This window comes from Panicum virgatum, chromosome 2K (genome assembly GCF_016808335.1).
Source record: "Panicum virgatum strain AP13 chromosome 2K, P.virgatum_v5, whole genome shotgun sequence".
In the NCBI taxonomy this organism is placed as follows: domain Eukaryota; kingdom Viridiplantae; phylum Streptophyta; class Magnoliopsida; order Poales; family Poaceae; genus Panicum; species Panicum virgatum.
Genome location: NC_053137.1, coordinates 3723998 through 3745901, shown reverse-complemented (window position 1 = coordinate 3745901; position 21904 = coordinate 3723998). Strand labels below are relative to the sequence as shown.

The window sequence follows — 21904 nt, the reverse complement described above, 5'->3', positions numbered from 1 at the left end:
GCAATTTAGCTACTACTAATTAATTAGTTTGATTCGTTGGGGGCAAAGCACGCATACGGGAAATAAGCTGTTGTTGACTCAAGCACCTCGTTGTAGGCGACGGCAACCCGGCAGTGCAGGAGGCAGCGCAGGCAGTGAGGGCGGAGGTAGCCTAGGCCTCAGGACGTGCTGCGCGGCGAATCGGCGATGGACAGAGGTGGCCGAGCGGCGGGCGGCCGGAGGCAGCATAGGCGTTGCGTTGCGGACGCAACAGTCGCGAGAGAGCAGACGCGGGGAAGCGGTGGCAGCGACCGCGAGGGAGCCGGCGCGGGGGAGCGGTCGGCGCGCGGGAGCAGGCGCGGGCGAGAGGGAGCGGTGGCCTACCGGAGGGGGAAGGTAGAAGATGACAAGTGGGTCCGAGGGTAAAATTGTCTTTTACATCTTTGCTCAGCTAGAAACAATTATTATACTCGGTGTGGTGTGTTGGAGACAAAATTGCAATTTCATGATGTATTGGAAACAAAATCATCTTTCATGATGTGCTCTACACAAAACCACTCTTTGAAAAGTGTGCTGCATATAAATTTCCCTTTTTCTTTCTTTCTTGTGAATTTTTGGATCAAACTTTTCAAAAAGAATTTCTGAATTAGGGGCTTGTTTAAATACATAAAGTTTTGGGTGTAAAGTACTGTAGTATTTTTATTTGTATTTGGTAATTATTATCTCCTCATAAATTAACTAGACTCAAAAAATTCATTTCGCAAATTATAGATAAATTGTATAATTAGTTATTTTGTTTAGCTATATTTAATATTTTATGTATGAATTAAAAGATTCGATGTGATGGAGAATTTGTAACCTAATACCCGATTCTGACTACTTCCGATATTTTTTGTGGCGTTCGTGATCTACTACTAGTATCTTCCCAGTGCAAGTGTGCAAGTGTGGCCGGATGGCTCTGGTGCGGCGCGTGATGGGCCATGGCAACGTCTGGTTGCAATAGAGTAGGCAGCCACCGATCACGCCTTCGTCGTCCTTGGAGCCGGCGACCGATGAGTCGAGTCGCCGGGGAAGGGGAGGGTCAAAGCAGGCCCGGCGGCCGGGTCCAGACCAGGGTTCACCTTACTGACGGTAAAGCGATTTTTGTTAACTAGCGGTATCGGTAAACCGGCAGTAAATCGCCGAAAACCGCTAGAAACCGCTCGAAATGACAATTCAAATTCAAAAAACCGGTAACCGTCGTTTTTAACCGGTAAACACCGTATGACTTTGGAAAATTAAAAATTTTGGCAGTATTTCACCGTAATTTTGTAAATATCATTACTGATGGTATATATCAAACAATTATATAACATTTACACATACATAGAATAGAAGTTCATATCCATAAAAATAGAAATTCACATCCAAAGTCCATATAGATCATCACAACAATAGTCCATGCAAATCATCACAACCATAGTCCTCACAAACCATCATTGTCAATATATATAATACATAGTAGTGGTTTCCGGTCCAAATGAACAAATGAACAAATGAAAATATATGTACATATTTGAAATATGAACACACATATATACATATAGCTAAAATGAACAAATTAACATCCAACTACCATGAACAAATGGATCCATATAGCTAATATGAACACATGTTTTTGAATATAGCTACACAACAAACATCTAAAAATCAATGTAAAATCAAGAAATACTCACAATGCAGTGGTTTCCGGTCCAAACGCGCCGATTTCCGCTCGGAAAACGCCGAATACCGCTCGGGATTAGAGGATACCGCTCGGGATTACCGGTCCGAAAGTTTTTTTATTTTTTTGAGTGCCCAAATAGTCAAATATTTGAACATGTTCTATATTAGAATGATGTATGTCATCTCTACTTTCTTACCATATTTTTCTTTTTTATTTCAAATATTTTTGAAAATTTTAAATTCGGGCGAAATTTTTCGAAATTTACCGCCGGTATGGGTTGCCGCCTAGTAGCAGTATCGGTAAAAATCGGCGATAACCGGCGGTTACCGATCGGTAAGGAAAACACTGGTCCAGACAGACACGGTGGTCGTCGACTCGTGGTGGCCGCAGATGGCGCCTGCTCTTTCTGCCCCTCGTCACGTGAGATCACATTTGCTGCCGCTGCCACTGCCCCTCCTCCATTGGGTGTGTTTAGTTCCACCAAATTTCCAAATTTTCCATCACATCCATCACATCTCCTATCACATCGATACATTAAATATAGCAAATAACCCATGCATGGAGTACTAAATGTATTTAAATAAAAAAACTAATTGCATAGTTTTGATGTACGTTGCGAGACGAATCTTTTGAGCCTAGTTAGGTCATGGTAGGACAATATTTATCACAAACAAACGAAAAGTGCTACTGTGTGCTACAGTGACTGATGTGACTTTTTCTCCCCCTTTTCACCTCATCTAAACACAGCCATTGTACTAGTACTTACGGTTGAGGCAGCAGCAGTTTGGCCACTGGTTGATCTGCACCGTCACTCACTCCATGGTTGGTTCCATACTTCCATCCTATAAGGGACCGATTAAATTTTCCAACGTCCACCCACGTTTGCGCCCCCCGCTGAGATGGCTTAGCAGTGTGCACCAACCAATGTGTACCTCAAATCTCCACACTGTCAAAATCAACGGCTCAAACTACGCTACAATTCAATCCAACGGACGTCAATCCTCTGCATCAACGCGTTGAAGCGCCGACCGCGCGCGCGCCCGCCTGCCCGCCCTCTGCTGCGCACCGGGTTCGAAACGACGAAACGTCGAAACCTACCAAAAAAAAACGCCGCGGCCGCAGACGCCAAATCCCGCGCGACGGCCTCCGCCTCCAGGTCCGGCGCGCGGCCGCTTCCGGGATTGGCGGACCCCAGGTCCGACGCGGCCGCTTCCGGGTCCGGCCTCCGCCTCCGGCCTCGAATCCCGCGCGACGGCCTCCGCCTCCAGGTCCAAAGCGCGGCCGCTTACGGGATTGGCGGACTCCAGGTCCGGCGCGGCCGCTTCCGGCTCCGGTCTCCGCCTCCGGACTCGAATCCCGCGCGACGGCCTCCGGGCTCCAGCCTCCAGGTCCGTCCGGCGGCGCCCTACGCCCTGACGCGCTCCGGTTCCTCCGCAGGACGCCGTGCCCCGCGGACGGATCTCGGGGCGGCCCGTCTCGGATGCCGCCGCCGAACGCTTGGCCGACAGGGGGAGGAGGTGGTGGAGGCCGGCGGGCGCTGCACGGGCGCTCCGCCGCCGGCACGCGCGCGGGCTGCGGGCTCCAGATGCCGCCGCCGGCTTGCGCGCCTCCTGCGGTCAGGTGCGCAGCTGCGGCCCGCGCGCCCGGTGCAGGATCTGGACGCCGCCGCCGCCCAACGCGCCGGAGTCGAGAGAGGAACGCTGCCGTGATGAGCAAGCGCGGACCCCGAGCCCCGCAACGCGCAGCGGAGACGGCGGGCTGGGATCCGCGACCCAATCCCCTACGCCGCTACTGTGAGGATGGCTAGCATTTCTTTTCCTCATTTGCTTTCTTATTTCTTATTTTTCTGATTCTGGTAATGGGGATTCATATTTTTGTGATTCTTACTTCCGTGAGGATGAGGATCCGGCGGGGAGGAAAGGAAGCTCGCCGCGCCGGACAGCGGGAGCGGCCGTAGTGGCTCCCAGCACCGGCGGACGAGGCCCCGAGGCCTCCTTGCCCGCCGCGGGTGGGCGAGCAACAGCGGAAGGACCTGCAGCTCGCCGCCGCGAGATCCGGCGGGGATGACTTGTAAGGGAACTGACATATTCCATTAACTCAGATTGTCGGCAATGCTCTGCGTAGTCTGTTCATGCACAAAGATTGAAAATACATCGCGAGCTGCACGCCTGCTTTTTTTTATTGAAAATCCATAACTGAACTATTGTCAGCATCATTACTAAACATAGTTCTGACTTCTGAAACTAACTGCTATCATTGAAGTGAAACTCCTTTTGAATTAGACTGCAGCGGCCATATAAGAAATTTATGAGTCTGATTAACTACTCAGCTAGAAATACTATATCATTTTCAATGTGTTATTAGGAGTTCTAAGTCATACAAGTATGTGTATGATCCAATCTGGAGCCTTCGGAAACATGCTGAACTTGGTTGTCTAATTCATTTTTATTGTGAATGGCCTGATGACAGTCCTGATTTCTGCTTGATCGAGATAGAAGATGGTAGCAGTAAGTAGTGTGCTACTGGATAAGAACAGAGCCAAGCAAAGAGCCAGATTGCTTCTTGCTGTGTGCGTTGCTTGAGAGAGAAGAGAGCACAAATGAGCTTCTCCATCAGACCAGAAAGAGCTGAAAAGGATAATTCTATGTAGCAAGCTGGAATTTAGTACTTGTTGCCTCTCCTTTTAAGTTTTAACCACAAGACTTCCAAGTTCTGAAGCTACTCATATTAAACAAAAAAGAACAACAAAATAGTTAGCATTTGTACTATAACAAATGGTCCATGCTTTTTCCCATTTGGAGCTTTTCTGTTTCTGGATTAGCAAGCACAATAACTGATACATGGACTATTATACTATTATATTAGCATCATACTACTTTTATTGACTTCTGCGTGTTGGACAGTTTGGAGAGCTTTCTCTTTAAGTCCACAAGATTGAAATTAGACAGTTTGGAGAGTCTCATTCAACCTTAAATCAGCTCCTAGGTAAACTCATTCAAACTTGGTAGATAACCATATTAATCAAGCTATACCTGCTGTTTTGTTGTACAGTTTGGAGTTATATACTTCCTGGTTGTTTATTTTTTTAAGCTTGACCTTTTTTTTGGCAAACATTCTTTAGTATTTCGATTTTTCTGCGCTGTCCATGCTAGGAGCATTGTGCTAAAAGAGAAGCAAATGCTCATGTTTTTTGATCTTACAAGCAATTCATTATATATCATTCAGAAAATGCATCCCTTGTTTTGCCTCTGGGGCCTGTTAGAGGGGAGGTGATTATATATCATTTCAGCCAATGGAAGTGTCATCATGATATGTGTTTCTACAAAAGTTTAATGATGGCTCTTTGTTAAATTCTTGCTGGTTCATTCAAACTAGCTGTTCCTTGCCTATAACTCTTTAGCATGTGAGAAATGATGGCATAACTTGCTTGGATGGGTTCAAGAGCAGGGTTTAATTGATGCAAGTCTTTGAGGCTTTGAGCCAGGGAGGGAGAAGAAAATAAGAGGGGAGGCCTTTTTTGCCCCCTTTTATACGATGTCAGTGAGCCTTGACTTATATTGGTGCTGGCAAGTTTTTACCACTTGCTCATCGGTGTGTCTGGTTTTTGTTTCAGATGACACTTGTAGCTGCGGAATCCTGCAGGTGGTGGCAGTTGGGGACTCGAGCGCGCGAGGGAGGCGAAGAGAGCATATGCAGATGGAGCGTGGGGGATGAATGTGGTTGTGTAGCAATAGTTTGGCCTGGAACAATGTAATGGCTTTGTATGTCTGAAATTTATACGTAGCGTTAACACGAGCACACTTATTATTACACATAAATATTACATATGTTGTTTTTTTTACCCGTAGCGTTAGCACGGGCCAACTTACTAGTCCATACTAGTACTTCCATCGGGCGGGCGGGAAGTGCCTGCCTGTTCCTGGCCGTGGCCGGAGCCATCACGGCCCTGTCTGTTTGTTGTTTGCGATGGGAGGTATTGTAAATTTTGACTAATAATTAGGAATATTAAATAAAAATAATTTATAAAACTAACTTCATAATTTTGCACTATTTCGCGAGACGAATCTAATGAGACCTTCGACCGTACGATTAGAAATTAGTTATTGTAGTATTATTGTAGCTAATTATTTATTAATTATTATTATTAGATTTGTCACGAAAAATTATACCATCCGTAAAAAGATTTTGCAAAATAATTTTGTTTAATACTTCATGTATATAAGATTCTCTTTTTGTAACAAGTGGAAGGGCCCACATGAGCAAGCGAGCGATACCATTCAAATTCGATTCGGGCGTGTTTAGATAGCACGCAAAAATTTTTTTGCAATGGAATCTTACTAATTTGAAGTACTAAATGAAGTCTATTTATAAACTTTTTATACAGATGGGTTGTAAATTGCGAGACGAATCTAATGACCATAATTAGCGGATGATTACTGTAGCATCACTGTTGCAAATTATGGATTAAGTAGGCTCATTAATTTCGTCTCGCGATTTATAGCACATACATACAAAAAGTTTTGTAAATGGAGTTCATTTTGTACTCTATGCATATATCAATATATTTGATCTGATTTTTTTTTTGAGTTTACGGGTAAAGATCTACCTCGACGGGTCGTCCCGTCCCTCTGTGACACGGTAAGCTGATCCTGACAAATCCATGCCCTGCTCGCTGGCTTCTCTCAGGCCCCGTTTGGTTTTCTCTATCATAGCATCGCACATAATTTCCGAGAAAAAAATTTTATATGTATGGAGTACTAAACGAAGTTTATTTGTAAAATCTTTTCACGGATGGGTGTAATTTTTCACGACGAATCTAATGATAGTAATTAATAGATGATTGGCTACAATGATACTACAGTAACCATCCTCTAATCGTGCGGTCAAAGGCCCCATTAGGTTCGTCTCGCGAAGTAGAACAGGACTGTAGAGTTAGCTTTGTAAATTACCTTTATTTAGTACCACTAATTAGTGGTCAAAATTTTTGTGCTACTTGTGCTAAATCAAACCAAACAGGGCCTCAGTTCTCTGCTGCAGCAGATCAACGCCCACGGCACGCGGAATACGACGCTAGCCTGTTGAAGCTGAAGAGCGAGCGAGCACATGGCGGTCTGCAGACTGCTTCTGGTCTCGCTGTCGCTGCCAAGCGCCATGCATGCGTCATCAGTCAGCCAGAGGCATCGACACACGGCGAGCAAAGCACCCTTTCGTTTCGCAGGTCACCATCACACCCATACGGCGTAAAGAGGCAATAGTACAGGGCTACAGCCTACTGTACAGCACACACAAGTAGCGACAATACATTAGAAAGTGCCTGAAAAAGTATTGATTTTGATACTGTAGCATATTTTATTGTTACTTGATAAATAATATTTAATTATAAACTAATTAAATTTAAAAGATTTATCTCATGCTAATCAGTTAGATTATATAATTAGTTATTTTTTTAACTGTATTTAATACTCTATGCATGTGTCCGAACATTCGATACGACGGGTACTGTGGAATTTTTTTTTGAAAATAAACAGGGTGACGCGAGGTGCTCATCAGCATACTCCAGAACAGACGTCAGGTCAACAGTCAACGCTCGGGCTACTGCAGTAGTATATACTAGTCTGCTCTTCTTCCAATGCGTGTATTTTGGTTTCAGCTCGAGATGGCATGGCATGCTTGTCAATCTACCTATACTGTGCTGTACTGTACTACTTCGTGGTTGCTGTCACGAGACGAGAGGTAATTATATTTTGTCTTCCGCGGTTGACCACATCCATCCGATGCAAAATTCCCAGCAGCTAGCTACCTGCAGGCAGCGAGCGGGTCGTCACAGCTTCTCCACCGGGAAGCCGATGACGGGCTTGACCTGGCGCGCCATGGATCGGAGCTCCTCCACCTCGTCGCCCGTCAGGCTCCACCCCAGCGCGCCCGCGAACTCCCGCGCCTGCTCCGCGTTCTTCGCCCCCGGGATCGGCACCACGTTGCCCTGGCACACCAGCCAGTTGAGCACCACCTGACCGCCGCCACAGAGACCCTGTCAGTGTCAGAGACTAACACAACATTTCTACTACCACTCGAGCTTACAGAACGCACAATGACAGACATTGTGAAACCGAGCTCTGATGGATAGACAGAGAGATAGAGATAGAAGAAGAGCACCTGGGTTGGGGTCCTCCCGTAGTTCCCTCCAATCTCCTTGATCCGGTTGATAAGCGGCTGGAGCTGCATGGCATCATGGGAGAGACCTTCAGACTCTTCAGTGCTGGGCACAGCCTATCAGGGAACAAGGCGCAACAATCTCAAAAACTAGTTGGAAACTCAACCTTTGTCAGGAACTCTGGAGTATATATCCGTCCTCGAGGCCCTTTCGGGGGGTTGTCCGGAGTGTATTTCCCTGTCAGAGCACCTGAATCAAGGAAATAGATAGATACATTAGGATCAGGCATTATCTCATACTCGATAGAAGAACTACAGCTGAAGATGAAATTAGCATCCACTAAGCATGCCATTCAATTCTGAAACAGTGAGCTTGCTTGAGTGGCAGTAGAACAATAAAAACAATGTGCACAGAACAAAAGATGTCCTACCTTGGGCGATTGGGGAATACGCAATCAAAGTAATTCCGAGCTCATCGCAAGCTGCCTTCACCCCATTTTCCTCCGGGTTCCTGTATATCAGGCTGTAATTTACTTGATTTGAAGCCAGTGGAATCCCCCTCTTCTTAAGCTGCGCATAAGCATCTCGGAGGCGTTTTTCTGGTACACAGTCATGGAGAACGTGATCCGAGTTAGTTTTACAGAAAAAGAAGTAACTAGCCTAACAAATCGTATCATAAAAATACCAAAGTCAGACAACAACCACTGTAGTTTGAGACTCCAACAGCTTTCACAAGACCTTGCTCAACAGCATCTCCAAGGCCATCCAGGTAACCTAAACCATGTAAGAACAGTGAGATTGACGTCCTAAAGAGGGTTACATATTTATGTGGTAAGCCTCGTTGTGGATACCTTCATTGCCCCATATCCCTGGCCTGAAAAGGAAATGCGAAGAGTGGCTAAGTTAGCCAATGGAGTCAACAGGGGAGGAAAACCAAGTCGATTGAAAGGATGATGAGCCAACCAATGAAGTTGGTAGAGCTCAACTGAAGACACGCCAAGGCGATCCAATGAGGCCTTCAGTGCACAGATGACACTTCCACGGCCAAACCTCCATGGAAGAGCTGCAAACTTTGTTGCGATGGCCACTTCGACTTTTTCCTTTCGTTGCCTTTCCTTAATGAATCTGATGGAAAGAGATGGTTTCAGAACAGATATAGTTTAAAGTTTAAATTTAGGGTATGTACTGGTTGGGAAACAGCAGTATAGGACATACCTTCCGAGTAAACTTTCTGAATTTATGGCTCCAGATATCTAAATATCACATATTTAAAATTAATGTCAAATAAAAGTGGCTTGTAATTTGCTAGGGAATGGATGATAAAACGTGAACCATTTTGGTTCTTACCCCAGCTCCGTATACTTCAGCAGTATCAAAGAAAGTTATTCCACAATCGATGCTCGCATCAAATGCTCCTTTTGCTGCCTTCAGTTTCCTATCTGCCATTTTTCAGAGACTTTATCATCGTGTTGAAGTTTGCCGTTAAAAAAAAAGTCCAAGGATAACAATTCCCATGTTTTACAACGAGAGGCGTGCAACAGTTCTGACAGTGGAAGGTTAGTCAATTTCATTAACCATTTCAGACTCAGTCAGATATTTTATATAGGTTGGTTACAGTTGGAGGCAAAATATATGAGAGTTAGTTACAGAGAGCAAAAGCGCCGGGCAAAATATATGATAGTGGAGATAAAGTCTCCCAGAGCATATACTGGATAGGACTCATTGCAGAGCTAAAATCCGATAAACGCCTTATACGGTTTCTAATGGTCAAAGTAACAGGCACCTCATGTGCATGTAAAAAGGATGACCATAATTTCAGGGCAACCAACGGCAACCATATGCTAGAAATCAGGAATTCAAGTACAGGATCCTGGATCACACTTCTTGACCTCCAAGTGAGTGAACTATGAGCGAGGTTATTGGTCAGTATCCTAACATCAATAACACACACTTCTTTTATTTTTCTTTTTTTTAGGGGTCTTTTATTTTTCTGTCATAATCTTTATCGAATTTCACGGCAGTAGTAGCAACCATGACAAAACGAATGGGGTTTCTTTTCCCCATTATGATGCAAGACTCGTTGGCCCAGAGGCAAGGACTCATGAAGTTCATGCATGGTGGTGCTAATGTCAGAATTACGATGTCAAGCTCTGAATAGCGATGATGCCATATGAACCTGGCGACGGCATAAACCAATTGAAAACATCGATCTACTAATGCTCGGCCCAAGTTTTATCCTGAATGAGTATATCACCTGACGCCTTGGGATCTTATAACAGAGTGGAACAGAGCAGAAATGGCTAGCAATCTGAATAGAAATGGGACTGCAGATTAATCCTGAATGAGAATCAAGAAGTGGCGAGGAGGAGAGAGCACGTACCGTCCCACTGGAACTCGTTCCAGTAGGTGGTGTCGCCCCAGGACCAGGCCCCGATGCCGAGCTTGGTGACCGCGACGCCGGACCCGCCCAGCGCGACCTTGCCGTCCTCCTCCCTCGCCGCCGCCGGCGCGGCGTCCGACGCCACCGCGCGGGGCGAGCGGAACGCGCGGCGCCGCCGCCGCGCGAGGAGGGGCGGCAGGGCGCAGCCGGCGACCTGCAGGGCCATCATCGTATCGTCGGAGCAGCAGCTCGCTCGCTCGCTCGCTCGCTGCGCGCGCGCGGGCCCGCCGTGGATCCCTCTCTCTGGGTTTCTCTGGCGCGGGGGCCGTGCTGTGCTGCTGCGGTGCGGTGGTGGCGAGTGGTGGCGGGGAGGCGCGGGATTTGTTTGGCCAGGAGAGATGGGGGTCGGTGGCGGGCGTGGAGCCGCAGGTGGCCGCTCGCAGCCTGCGTGTGGCTCGGTCGGATGCCCACGCAAGAAAGCACACGATTAGGGGAATTTTTGGGTCCAAGATGATGAGTTTGTTCGGGAGATCAGATGCCGACACTGTAAATTCGTCAATCACCATCAATTAGGTACAACGAGAATAACCAAAACAAGCTCTATTTTCAAAAAAAAAAAAGAGAAGAGGATTCCAGGGTTTCAGCCTTTCAGGCTGCCGGCATGCATTTGTCCTCCCTCCCCTCTGCCTACCACAAACATGTCTTTGACAACAAGTTGTCCATAGAGCAAATGTACAGCTTCTTGGGGGAATCCGTGTGAAATTTTACTAATCGTCCACATATATGCCATTTCTTTCTTTTTAGCATGGTGGGAGTGGGATCTCCAATTGTCATGTATTTAAAAATAAAGTGACCAAACAGTCAGATATTGGCAGCAGATGAAATGGACAGCACAGGAAAATTAAAAGATTACCAAATAATTTCTATGGTCAGTTCAAGGGACCAAAATTCATTGCAAGTACTAGCACTGTTGTTCGGAACCCCAAACATTCGACTGCATCCAGTCAAGTAGTCAACAGCTCCTGACCGACACAAAACACTATCCACGGCGGCATTTAGATTTCAGAGAGCGAGATGAGTTGTTCACCGCCGCACAGTATTCAGTTCACCCCTATTTCTAACAAAGATATGATGTACTCTTTCTTAGGGCATGTACAACAGTCAGCCGGCTGCCGTCTATATACATTTATATCAATGATTTTGTCCTACGTGGCAGTCATTAACTGAACAAAGAGAAGCTCGCCGTCGCTTCGTTCGTCTACGGCAGCAGCGCGTGCTCCGACGCGAGGCGACGACGCTCGGGGCGCGTTGTGCGAGCTGCTGCCGCTCGTCGACGATGAATCCGTTGCGCGCAGCCCATGCACGCGCTCTGTTTTCCCTTTGGCGCCAAGGCTGCACGCCCCTTCTTCCCCAAATACACTGCTTCCCCGTCCTCTTTGCCCTCCTCCACCCGAAATCAGTAGCGGCAGCAGCAAGAGAAGACCCGCCCACCAGCAAGGATTGAAGCCGCGCCTACCAATCTTGCATCCCAATTTGCGCCTGCCTCTCCCTGCCGTTGGCCGTGGCCGCCTGTGTGTGCCGTCCTCCATGGTTTTGGTGCAGGTAGAAGAGAAGGATGAGAGGCCGAGACCGATGGTGAGAAGAAAGAGAGGATAAGGCTCATGCTATTCCTGAACCTTAGCTAGACTACGTTCATAGACCAAAGGCCCACGGTTCATGGTTCATGATTCATGGCTCATGGCTGTGCTCGTAATACAAGAGAATCAATTGCGCCTTTTTCTTTTCCAAATATTTTGTATCAGTATATTACATCTAATCATACATAGGTTTCATCTAAGATTATTCATTATTTCTCATGCTGTGATGTTGAAATGTGAACTACAAGTTTAATGAGAACCTATTCGCATGAATATAATACATATATGCTTTTTTTTCATGTGACTCATGCGAATATTTGAATATATTGATCATTCTCTCATGTAAGCATAAAAATGACTACAAAGATTAAAATGTACTAGATCACTATGTGTTTGTGTGTCAAAGGATGAATTAATCACCCTGCTTACAGCCAAACAGACAGCTCATTGTATAAACCGTCTGTTCAGCTATTTGTGACAAAAAAACAACAGCTGTCTGCACTGTTGTACTTGCCCTTACCTGCTCGGATTGGCCAGCAGGTTGTGAGGGCGCGTCCTGATACGATCACGGTCAGGCGGGGACGGCGGAGCCCTGCCCCACCTCACCAGCTAATCGCGCAGCCCCACAGCCATCTTCTCATGGCGTTCGAAGGCCTTGAGCGCTCTTTCGATAAGCACGTCGCGGGCACGAAGCGCTTCTGGAACCCCCGCCCAGTCCCTCTCAGCCGATGCAGTCCGGCGGATCTCTGTCTTCTGATCGACTAACTGCTCCACTTCTTCGTACCTCTTGCGCATGACGCCGTAGGACTCGCGGAGCATGTCGAGAGCAGCATCGGCCTACGCACGTTGTCGTTGAGCACCAACATATATCAGTCAATCTATCATGCATCCAGACAAGATTCATGCGCACGCAGCGGGATCCAAAGACATGCACTCGCCTCCTCATCGGCGCCGTTGTGTGGCGCGGCATTGGCATGCCCTGCGACATCGCCCACGGCCATGGCGCCCCCATCGGCGTGTTGTGCATCGGCGCCGATGGCCTCGGCCCCCTCGAGCTCGAGGTCCCCAAGGACACCCTCGTCCGCAGCATTGTCGGCGCCCAAGTACTCGACCCCCTCCAGCTCGAGGTCCCCGATCAAGAGGACACCGGCGGCTTGGAGGTCCGCGACCCCCTCGAGCTCGAGGTCCCCATCCCCGATCAGGAGGACACCCTCCGCCGCGACATCGGCGGCGCCCATGTCCTCGACCCCCTCGAGCTCGAGGTCCCCGTCCCCGATCTCCTCCGCGGCATCGTCGACGTCCGCACCGTGGGGGTTGCCGGGGTCTCTCTCCGCCGCGTCGTCATTGTCGAGGGTCCCGGGGATGTCCTTTGCTGCGGCCTCCGCGCCATGAGGTTCCCAGGAACGCCCTCCGCCGAGCCCAGGACCTTGAGCGGTATGAGATGGACGATCGGCCCGCCCTCCTTGTCCACAACTCCCTCTACAAACAGGAGCACGAAGAGGCCGTCGGCGAGGTCGCGCTCCCCGACAAGCTGCTCCGCCAGGACGCGCGCTGACCACGTGTGCCTGCCTGGAGACGACATCTCCCAAACAGAGCACCGCGCTGCCCGTGATGTAGCCCAGGAAGCGCAAGCGCCGGCTGAGGACGGGGAGCGCCGCGCTCGCGGCATGGCCGGGAGTCCGTAGTGGCGCGTAGAAGCGCGCGGGGGCATGAGCATAAGGTGACGGGGTACGGCCGCGGCGAGGGGAGCGGCATGGCGCGTCTCCGGCGACGCCTGGCTGCATGGCGACATCGGCGTGGGGCGGGATGCGGCGGAGCGATTTGGCTGTGGCGGGGGGGGGGGGGGGGGGGGGGGGGGGGGGTTGGGTTTTAGTGGCGATTGGGGAAGGCGGCAGGCAGATTTTGATTGGAAGGGGAGGGAGCCATCGGCCGCGAGTTAGTTATGAGGCGAGATGAGGGTGGGGCCCACCAAGCGGCGAGGCGGTTACGGGCAGTGCAAGACACCTAGCTGGCTCGCTCCAGGGGACTCAGATTGGGTGACATTGCCATGGCATGTCACCCTGAAACATTGGGCCAATCAGGAGCGTTAAAGGAGGATCCAACAACTCGCTGCGCGGACCCACATCTAGGCTTCCATTTTCACCCGTAGATCCCGTTTTCTCCCACAGGATCCCGTCACACGGTTGGCCCGCCTGAGCGCGGCTCTTCTCGTCACCCCCCCCCCCCCCCCCCCCCCCCGAAACAACGCTACCGCCGCCGCAGGACTTCACCGGGGCTCTTGCTGTGGTAGGCCGGTGAGGCCGCCGGCGTTGGAGTCCGCGGGGATGGCGCTGCGCGCGCGGAGCTGGCCGCCGCGAGCAGAGGCGAGGTGCGGCCAGCCATCGGCCAGGCCTCGCGCAGGTGGCAGCAGGCCGGTGCCGCCGCTGGGAGGCCCTCGCTGCTGGGACGCTGGCGCTGGACTCCCCACCGGGGACGGTGCCGCGCGTTCTAAGCTGGCCGCGGTGGCCCTACTGCCACGACGCCTCGACCACCAGGCCGCCGCGCTACCCCTTCGGCCAGGCCGCGAGTGGGGAGGCCATCGGGCGGCCGGGGCCTTGCCCTGCCACCACGCCACCGCACGAGGACGGCTGGAGAGCCCCTACCCTGCCACCCCTACCTACATGAAGAGCATGCATCAGTTCACGACTCCCTGGCCCCTAGCCAAGATGAAGCTCCCGGGCTTGGACTTGGACCTGGACAACGGCAGCAGCGAGAAGAGCACCCCTGCAGCCGCCACCTCCGAGGCAGACTCCGGTGGCCCGGCCCCCATTGCCACCCGCGCGAGCGCAAGCCCGGTGGCTGGCCGCTCCTCGCCTTTGCTCGCGGCGGCAGGGCCACCACGGCCACCGGCGGCGCCATCCCCGAGTCCGTCGGCGGTGGCCCTGGCGGCGTCTGCGGCGACAACCCTGTCGGAGTCCCGCGCCAGAGGCCCTCGGCCCCCCATAGTGTCGACTCCCCTCCCGGCGGCGGCGGCGGGGACCAGCGTTGTTGAAAACAGAGGTTGCGCTTCTGCTCGCGACGGGATTTTGCCTGCGTGTGCGCGGGATCGTTTGATTCGTTTTGGATGGTCCAAATGGCCCCAATGTCTCACCGTGACATGTCATAGCAATGTCACTGAATCTGAATCCCGCTCCAGGAGGGTCGTGGCACTAGGGCCTGCCAGCCGTGGTGCCCGTCGCCGTGCGCGCTTGTCTCCGCGTCGCGCCACTGCTGCCAAGACGCAGGCGGTGGCGAGCCACGGCGTGCAGGCTCTCGATCGAGAGCTCAATGGCGGTGGTCATTGAAGCAACAGCGTGGTGCATGCACGCGACGGTGAAGGCGTGTCCTGGTGGCTCGGAGTGAGAGCGCGGCGCAGCGCACGCGGGCAGGAGCAGTGGAGCACTGCCGGGTCATGGCCCGAGGTGGAACGTGCGTGGATGTCTGGGTCTGTCGATCGAGCAGTGGAGCACCGCTAGTCTGGCCGCGCCGCAAAAATTCTAAGATGACGCGTGCGCTGCCAACGCGCGATTCATCCTCATCAGCGGAGATTGCCGGAATTGGCCGCCATCAGGTTAGGGGTCATGGTTGTTGGATTGCTGGGTGGGTTCATGACCGGCGACCTTAGAGAGAGGGGTGGGGCGGCGGTGGTTCGGCGGTGGTGCAGTTTGCCCACCGGGCAGCGAGGGCACTGCCGGCCGGGCCGGGGCAGAACAACCGGCGGTGGGGGCGGAGAACGCCGGAGTCTAGAAGGAGCGGTGGAGGCGGAGCGGGCGGTTAGTGGGCGGCTCAGACGCCCGCGGCTGCGGGCGGTGCGGGAGGCCGGCGGGAGCGCGGCAGGCCGTTGCGGCGCGGGGAGGTGGGCCATCGGGCGATGGCGAATGGGGTGGTGGTGCAACAGGAGGAAGAAGAAAGAGGTGTCCAGGAAAGTAATTGGTACAACATTGGTGGAGAAAGATGAATAGCAAAAGGAGAGATCGTTCGCTGCGACGCTCTCTCGCTAGTGGCACCGGTCCATTGCAAGTGCGAATGGAGGTGTCCGGGGTGGTGGTGCGGTTGCAACAACCAACCCTTTTTATCAGATTCGGCACATGCAATTCAGATTATGTATGGACTGCAGCCAGGTGACTCGTTCGTGGGTGTTGAAGCACAAGTGAATTGCCTACGTCTTCCCGTCAACAGAAGCATTTGTATTGAATCGGTTGGTGCATGTAATTTAATATGATATCAGAACTAGAGGTCTCAAATTCTGATGGGTGTGATTAAATAAAATAATTGTAGCCAACTCCTAATTTCTATGTTTAATATCTGAGGGAGCCTGGACATGAGAGGAGTGTTAGTATTAACAGTCTACACTCGCAAGGTCAGAGTAAATTTCGAAGGTTCTGATTGCACTAGGCATGCCCATCGTCTAAATATTTGACGACGTTTGACCACAACCTGCGATTTCTTTTCTGGCTGAATCGAATATATTTCCAACTTCCGATCGGACACGGGGGACTTGTCGCACTAGGATACGACTCCGATCGATCCCCGCGCACGATCGATCCATCCAGTCCATAAAACTGGGATCAGGGCAGGGCGGCGTCCATAGACCTCGACCTGGGCAAGATGGACACCGGCGGCGGCGCCTTGCCAGCAGCACACAGGAGGAAGAGGCCGCTGGAGCGCGGCAAGTACGAGCAGCTGGACAGGGTGATGGACAAGATGTACAAGCGCAATTACTGGGAGGACCCCGCCTACGCCTGGAGGCTGCGCCACTTCGGCCTCGACCTCGCGCGCGACGCCGCCTACGAAAACCTTTTCGAGCGCGCCGCCAGGGAGCACGAGCAGCAGCCGCCGCCGCCGATGATCTTGTTTTGCCGTCTTGTGGGACTTAGGCCTTGTTTAATTCGCAAAAAAATTAGATTTTGGTACCTAGCACGTTCATTGTTATTTGATAATTAATATTTAATTATGGACTAATTAAACTTAAAAAATTTGTTTCGTCTTTTATATTTACAGTTAAACTGTGTAATGAGTGATTTTTTTTCAGCTGCATTTAATGCTCCATGCGTATGTCCGAATATTCGATGTGATGGGTAATATAGAAAATTTTTTGAGAACTAAACATGACCTTAATGAAATTATAAAATTTTCTTTTGAAACGTAAGAGATACATGTAAAAGAATAGTTTGTTGATTTCCATCTTCTGCCGTCCTAGCTCGCTTCTTTTCCCTGCTTCACAAATCATGTACTATGCAACAACCTCGCATTGCCCACCGTAGTTTTCCTAAAAGAACTGCTACCGTCTTGTAAAACTTAACTGATGCTGCAAATCTTTCTTGTAAGTATAAAAGATACTGCAAAAATAATTTGTTGATGCCCATCGTCTTAATTATTTGCTCTTTACATTAGATCTTACCGAGGGATAGGATTGGAGCTTCGCCCTAGGGCTCGTCCTTATTCCCTCCTCAACGGAGGATTGAGGGAAATTTTGATTTGTTAAGAATTTTTATTCCTCCTAACCCCTTCAATCCCCTCTAAACCAACAAGCCCTAAATTATAATTTTGTTTTTGTAGAAAATTAATGTGAATTTGTGTACATATGTTATTATATAAGAGGCCATCTCTATCTTTTGCTATGTGAATTTGTCACTTGCTCCTGTTAATTTGGGTGTTTGGTGTCAATTTGCCGGTATGCAGATGCAGCAGCCTCTCATCAATGCAAGTTGGCATGATGAAGACTTTTTTCTTGTTCTCGAGAAATTAGTTCCCGCTGAGCTTATATATACTTATCAACTATATTATATTAACATCTCTTTGGATTTAATCCCCAGTCATGCTATTTAGGCATTTCTCTGCCAACATATTTTTTTAGAGAAGACAGGTTGCACGTGACTTCTCTAAAACTATGGGTTTTTTTTTGCGAGAACTAAAACGGATTTTATTTTATTTGCTTTTACAGGGTGAAAATTCAGTCCATGAACTACGAAGAAGAGATGAATACTAGTACAGTAAAAGTGTGACACAAATGACCAAATCGATTGTAAAGTATCAATGGGTACTTTCAAGTACTTTTGCCTTGATTTTTTTTCTAGCCGTTGATTAATGAAAGGTATTTACAAAAATTAAATTAATTAGTATTTGGTCCCACTTTTTGATATTTGGTCCCATATTTTTATACCATCAGGTACTTTAGTCTAGATACTTCCTAACTTGACCACCGTACGATTCTGTCGGATAGACGGTTCTTATTTTTTCAATCATTGTAAAAATTTCCATATATATGTATAGTGTACTGTAGGGACATAGGGCAGTTTACTTTGTCCGTTTTAAATATGTGATGTTTTCTAGATAGTTAATTTGAACTAACTAGCTTTCTGCAATTGTCATCTATTTAAAAATAAAGGAAGTATTTCTTTTTTTTCTGTGAAAGAAAGGGAGTATTTCACAGGCTTGATACATTGTCTAAATATGTTATAAGTTGCAAGGGACATGTTAGGGGGATGGCCATGACATGAGAACCTCATTCTTTTCTGTTCAGGGAAAAGACAAAATAGCACCTGTGGAAATAAGAAACAGATATCAATCCGAGCTGAAAAACTTACTTTTCCCCCAAAAATCAATTAGCTGCGCTGAGTGCTCCCCTATATTGACGTCTCTTTGCGTTCGATGTCTAATTTTATTTTGAATCATTGGAGCATATAGTCTAGCCTAGTCAGTTTTCAGAGAAGACAAACTAAACTTGCGTTCTGAAACTAGCATTCCCATTTGCAGGCAAATTCAGTGTATGGAAAATCACCATGACGTATTGCGTGAATGCATGCCATTCTGAAAATGAACACAGACAGACAGAGTGGCCAAAACTGAACTCATATACAACACTCAACGAATTACTGGCCAGCCAGATGGATTTACAAAAAATCCAAACCTCTCCAACAAGTACACACAAATGAATATAGAGAGTAAGCATACATACATCGAAGGGAATTAAAAAGAAAAAGAAGAACTCCAACCAAATCTGCTCATGCGAAGGCAGCATGCATGCCCAATGAACACAAGACCGATCGAGCTAGTGACCAAACGATCAGACATCGGCCAATGGCAGACACTCCACAGATGACTGAGCTTGATTACGCCGAAGGAGGCGGTGCCAAGAATGGCATCGGCACGCCGGGGATGGAGGGCACCGGTGGCAGCGTAACCTTCGGCACGGCGGGCATCGGCGGCAGCGTCACCTTCGGCACGGCGGGCGCCGCAGGGATAGGCGGGAGGGTCGCTGCGGGGACGGCCGGCACCGCGGGCATGGGCGGCAAAGTCGCCGCGGGGACTGCCGGCATCGGTGGAACGGTGACCGCGGGGACCGTCGGCACGGCGCCCACCGCTGGCACCGTCGTCGGCACAGCGGGCATGGGCGGCAGGGCGACGGCAGGCACGGTGGGCACAGGCGGCTTCGGCGCGGCGGGGATGCCCGGGACGGCGGCGGGCGCGGCCGCCGGAGCCGTGTCGTCCGCGAGGCGGCGCGCGGCGTGGGTCGGGCTGCTGAGCATGAGCGCCATGACGAGCGCCGTGGCGAAGAGACCAGAGGCGGAGGCCATGGGCGAACGAACTTGATGTGTGCGGCGTGCTCACGGAGCCAGTTATCAGTAGGTTAGCTTCAAGAACTAGCTAGAAGCTGAAGTGATGAAGCTGTTCACTGGTGATCGATGCAAAGGCATGGGCAATGCTGCATGCCAATTTATAGGCCACGGTTTGTGCAAATGGGTCGTGACAGATGAGCTTTTGGTCACCTTCCGACTTCCGAGCCACGTCACAGACGGCTGTTTGCTGAGGGGGCAGATACGGCGATCCAAGGAGGGTACCTGCCGCTGCCAGTTACACATGTTTTCTCTGGTTAGCTCACCTCCTTGCATGACACGTGCAGTTGCTTGGTTTCTGAAACTGCTATTGATCACATCAGCAGAAGAATTTTAATCCGCCACAGGGGTCCTCCCGTTAACCATTACTAGATACAAGGACAGTCAACAAGCAGATGTTTAGTTGGAAAAGGTTTCAGGTTGAGGGAGGCTGGGCAGTTGCAACTCTACTCTTCCTGGCCAACCACATCTTTCAAGTTGATTTTCACTAATTACTTTTTAAGGAATGGAATGCTTTACTACATAAGAATACAACTCTAATAACTAGGTGATTTGAAATGGAATGCTTCCCTCCATCATGAATGGACCCGGGGGCTAAGCTGACTGAACTCACATCGGATATTTGGACACCAATTAGCAGTATTAAATATAGACTAAATACAAAACCAATTTCATAAATGAAGGCTAATTCGCGAGACGAATACATCAAACATAATTAGTCCATGATTTGGTAACGTTGTGTTACAGTAAAGATGTGCTAATGATAGATTAATTATGCTTAATAGATTTGTCTCGTGAATTAGTCTCCATTTATGCAACTAGTTCTATATTATAGTTAGCTCATGTTTAGTCCTGTCATGCGTGAACAGTACCCGCCAAATCCATCTAATATCATTTGGCGGGTACTGTTCACGCGGTACTGTTCCACGTGGGCCCTTGGGCTGGCTCCGCCTGCCATCTCGGTGGCAGCCTGCTGGCTGCCCATGACAAGTCCCCATAGTTGGCATCAAACATCCGATACAACCAGGACTAAAAATTAGACTCCGGATCCAAACATCCCCTAATGCTGCCATCACCTGTGAGATGTCACATGTGCCATGTAACACAACCATATGAGATCAATACAGCAATCTTCCCCTCTTGTCATTCTGTGACTACCTGCACAATCGATTCTCAGCAGTATCAATGGTGTTAGATCTAGTCTTTGGGAGATTTAGGGCCATTTCAGCATCAAGAAATTATCATTTCTTAGAAATTAAATCAACCTGCAGTGACCCCTTTTTTCCTGTTTCTTGATAATGTAGTGAAACTAGTTAGTTCCCACTGAGTTTATATATACTTGTCAACTATATTATAACATTAGACTTGCCAACTATATTACATTAACATCCCTTTGGATTTAACCCCCATTTTCTTCTAAGTCATAGGTGCATATTATTTAGGCATTTCTATGCCAGCATATTGTTTTATTTTAGAGAAGACAGGTTGCACATGACTGCTAAAACTGTGTTTTTTTTTGCAGTAAGTAAAACTAAGCATGTTGAATGAGAACGGATTTCATTTGATTTGCTTCTACAGGGCAAAAATTCAGTCCATGAACTACCAAGAAGAGATTAACAGTTCCATCATACAGTGAAAGTGTGAAACACAAATGACCAAATCGAACCCATATATAGCAGAGCACTCTGTACATACACAAAGCAATCCAAGACCTCTCCAACCAAATACACGCACATATACAACCACACACATCAAAAGGAAGAAGCTGCTGAAATACAGATACTCCATGGAGCGGCTCGACAATCAGACATCTCCAGATGACAGAAAATCCACAGATGCACTGCGCTGAAGCATTCTTGATTTCGATTATGCCGAAGGAGGCGGCGCCAAGAATGGCATCGGCACGCCGGGGATGGAGGGCATCGGCGGCAGCGTCACCTTGGGGGCGGAGGGCATCGGTGGCAGGGTGACCTTAGGAACGGCGGGCACCGGAGGCAGCGTCACCTTCGGCACGGCGGGAACGGCCGGCATGGGTGGCATCGCCACGGCCGGCACGGTAGGCACCGCGGGCACCGGCGGCAGAGACGCCGCGGGGACCGCCGGCACGGCTGGCATGGGTGGCAAGGTCGCCGCCGGCACTGCTGGCATGGGTGGCAAGGCGGCCGCTGGCACGGTGGGCACAGGCGGCTTCGGCACGGCAGCGGGCGCAGCCGCCGCCGGAGTCGTGTCGTCCGCAAGGCGGCGCGCGGCGTGGGTCGTGCTGCTGAGCATGAGCGCCACGACCAGCGCCGTGGCGAAGAGACCTGGGGCGGAGGCCATGGGTGAACGAACTTGATGTGCGTGCTCACGGCAGGTCGATCACTAGCTGCAAGAAGTAGTAGCTAGAAAAACTGAAGCTGTTTGCTGGGGATGCAAGGCA

General features: G+C 49.6%; 3 protein-coding genes and 1 long non-coding RNA gene across 4 annotated transcripts; 1 reads left to right on the top strand and 3 right to left on the bottom strand.

Annotated features, from left to right (window-relative positions):
• The first annotated feature begins 3760 nt into the window (after positions 1-3760).
• Positions 3761-5527, top strand: LOC120661585. The gene is made up of 2 exons (XR_005669966.1): positions 3761-5220; positions 5298-5527. It is a non-coding gene; the product is annotated as an uncharacterized LOC120661585 (long non-coding RNA).
• A 1654-nt stretch (positions 5528-7181) lies between these two features.
• LOC120661574 (uncharacterized oxidoreductase At1g06690, chloroplastic-like) lies at positions 7182-10668 on the bottom strand. Its single transcript, XM_039940472.1, has 10 exons — positions 10215-10668; positions 9182-9273; positions 9050-9087; positions 8798-8959; positions 8686-8708; positions 8537-8608; positions 8266-8433; positions 8002-8084; positions 7838-7900; positions 7182-7691 (listed from the first exon to the last, which is right to left on the bottom strand). Exons 1-10 carry the CDS (start codon positions 10441-10443, stop codon positions 7506-7508), a joined length of 1116 nt encoding a protein of 371 aa, XP_039796406.1. The 5' UTR covers positions 10444-10668; the 3' UTR covers positions 7182-7505.
• A 7989-nt stretch (positions 10669-18657) lies between these two features.
• LOC120661566 (formin-2-like) lies at positions 18658-19550 on the bottom strand. The gene has a single exon (XM_039940464.1). The coding sequence runs from the start codon at positions 19444-19446 to the stop codon at positions 18982-18984; it is 465 nt and encodes a 154-aa protein (XP_039796398.1). The 5' UTR covers positions 19447-19550; the 3' UTR covers positions 18658-18981.
• Positions 19551-21080: 1530 nt separating this feature from the next.
• Positions 21081-21904, bottom strand: LOC120661559 (protein PELPK1-like). Its single transcript, XM_039940461.1, has one exon. The coding sequence runs from the start codon at positions 21802-21804 to the stop codon at positions 21352-21354; it is 453 nt and encodes a 150-aa protein (XP_039796395.1). The 5' UTR covers positions 21805-21904; the 3' UTR covers positions 21081-21351.

What these genes read in the sequence shown, in the direction of transcription:
- LOC120661574 (XM_039940472.1), bottom strand. Translation starts at nt 10,443, where the DNA reads ATGATGGCCCTGCAGGTCGCCGGCTGCGCCCTGCCGCCCCTCCTCGCG. An exon ending in TGGAGTCTCAAACTACAGTG is followed by an intron (nt 8,434 to 8,536) that starts GTTGTTGTCTGA and finishes ACTGTGTACCAG; the next exon opens with AAAAACGCCTCCGAGATGCT. An exon ending in CTCCAGAGTTCCTGACAAAG is followed by an intron (nt 7,901 to 8,001) that starts GTTGAGTTTCCA and finishes GATGCCATGCAG; the next exon opens with CTCCAGCCGCTTATCAACCG.
- LOC120661559 (XM_039940461.1), bottom strand. Translation starts at nt 21,804, where the DNA reads ATGGCCTCCGCCCCAGGTCTCTTCGCCACGGCGCTGGTCGTGGCGCTC.
- LOC120661566 (XM_039940464.1), bottom strand. Translation starts at nt 19,446, where the DNA reads ATGGCCTCCGCCTCTGGTCTCTTCGCCACGGCGCTCGTCATGGCGCTC.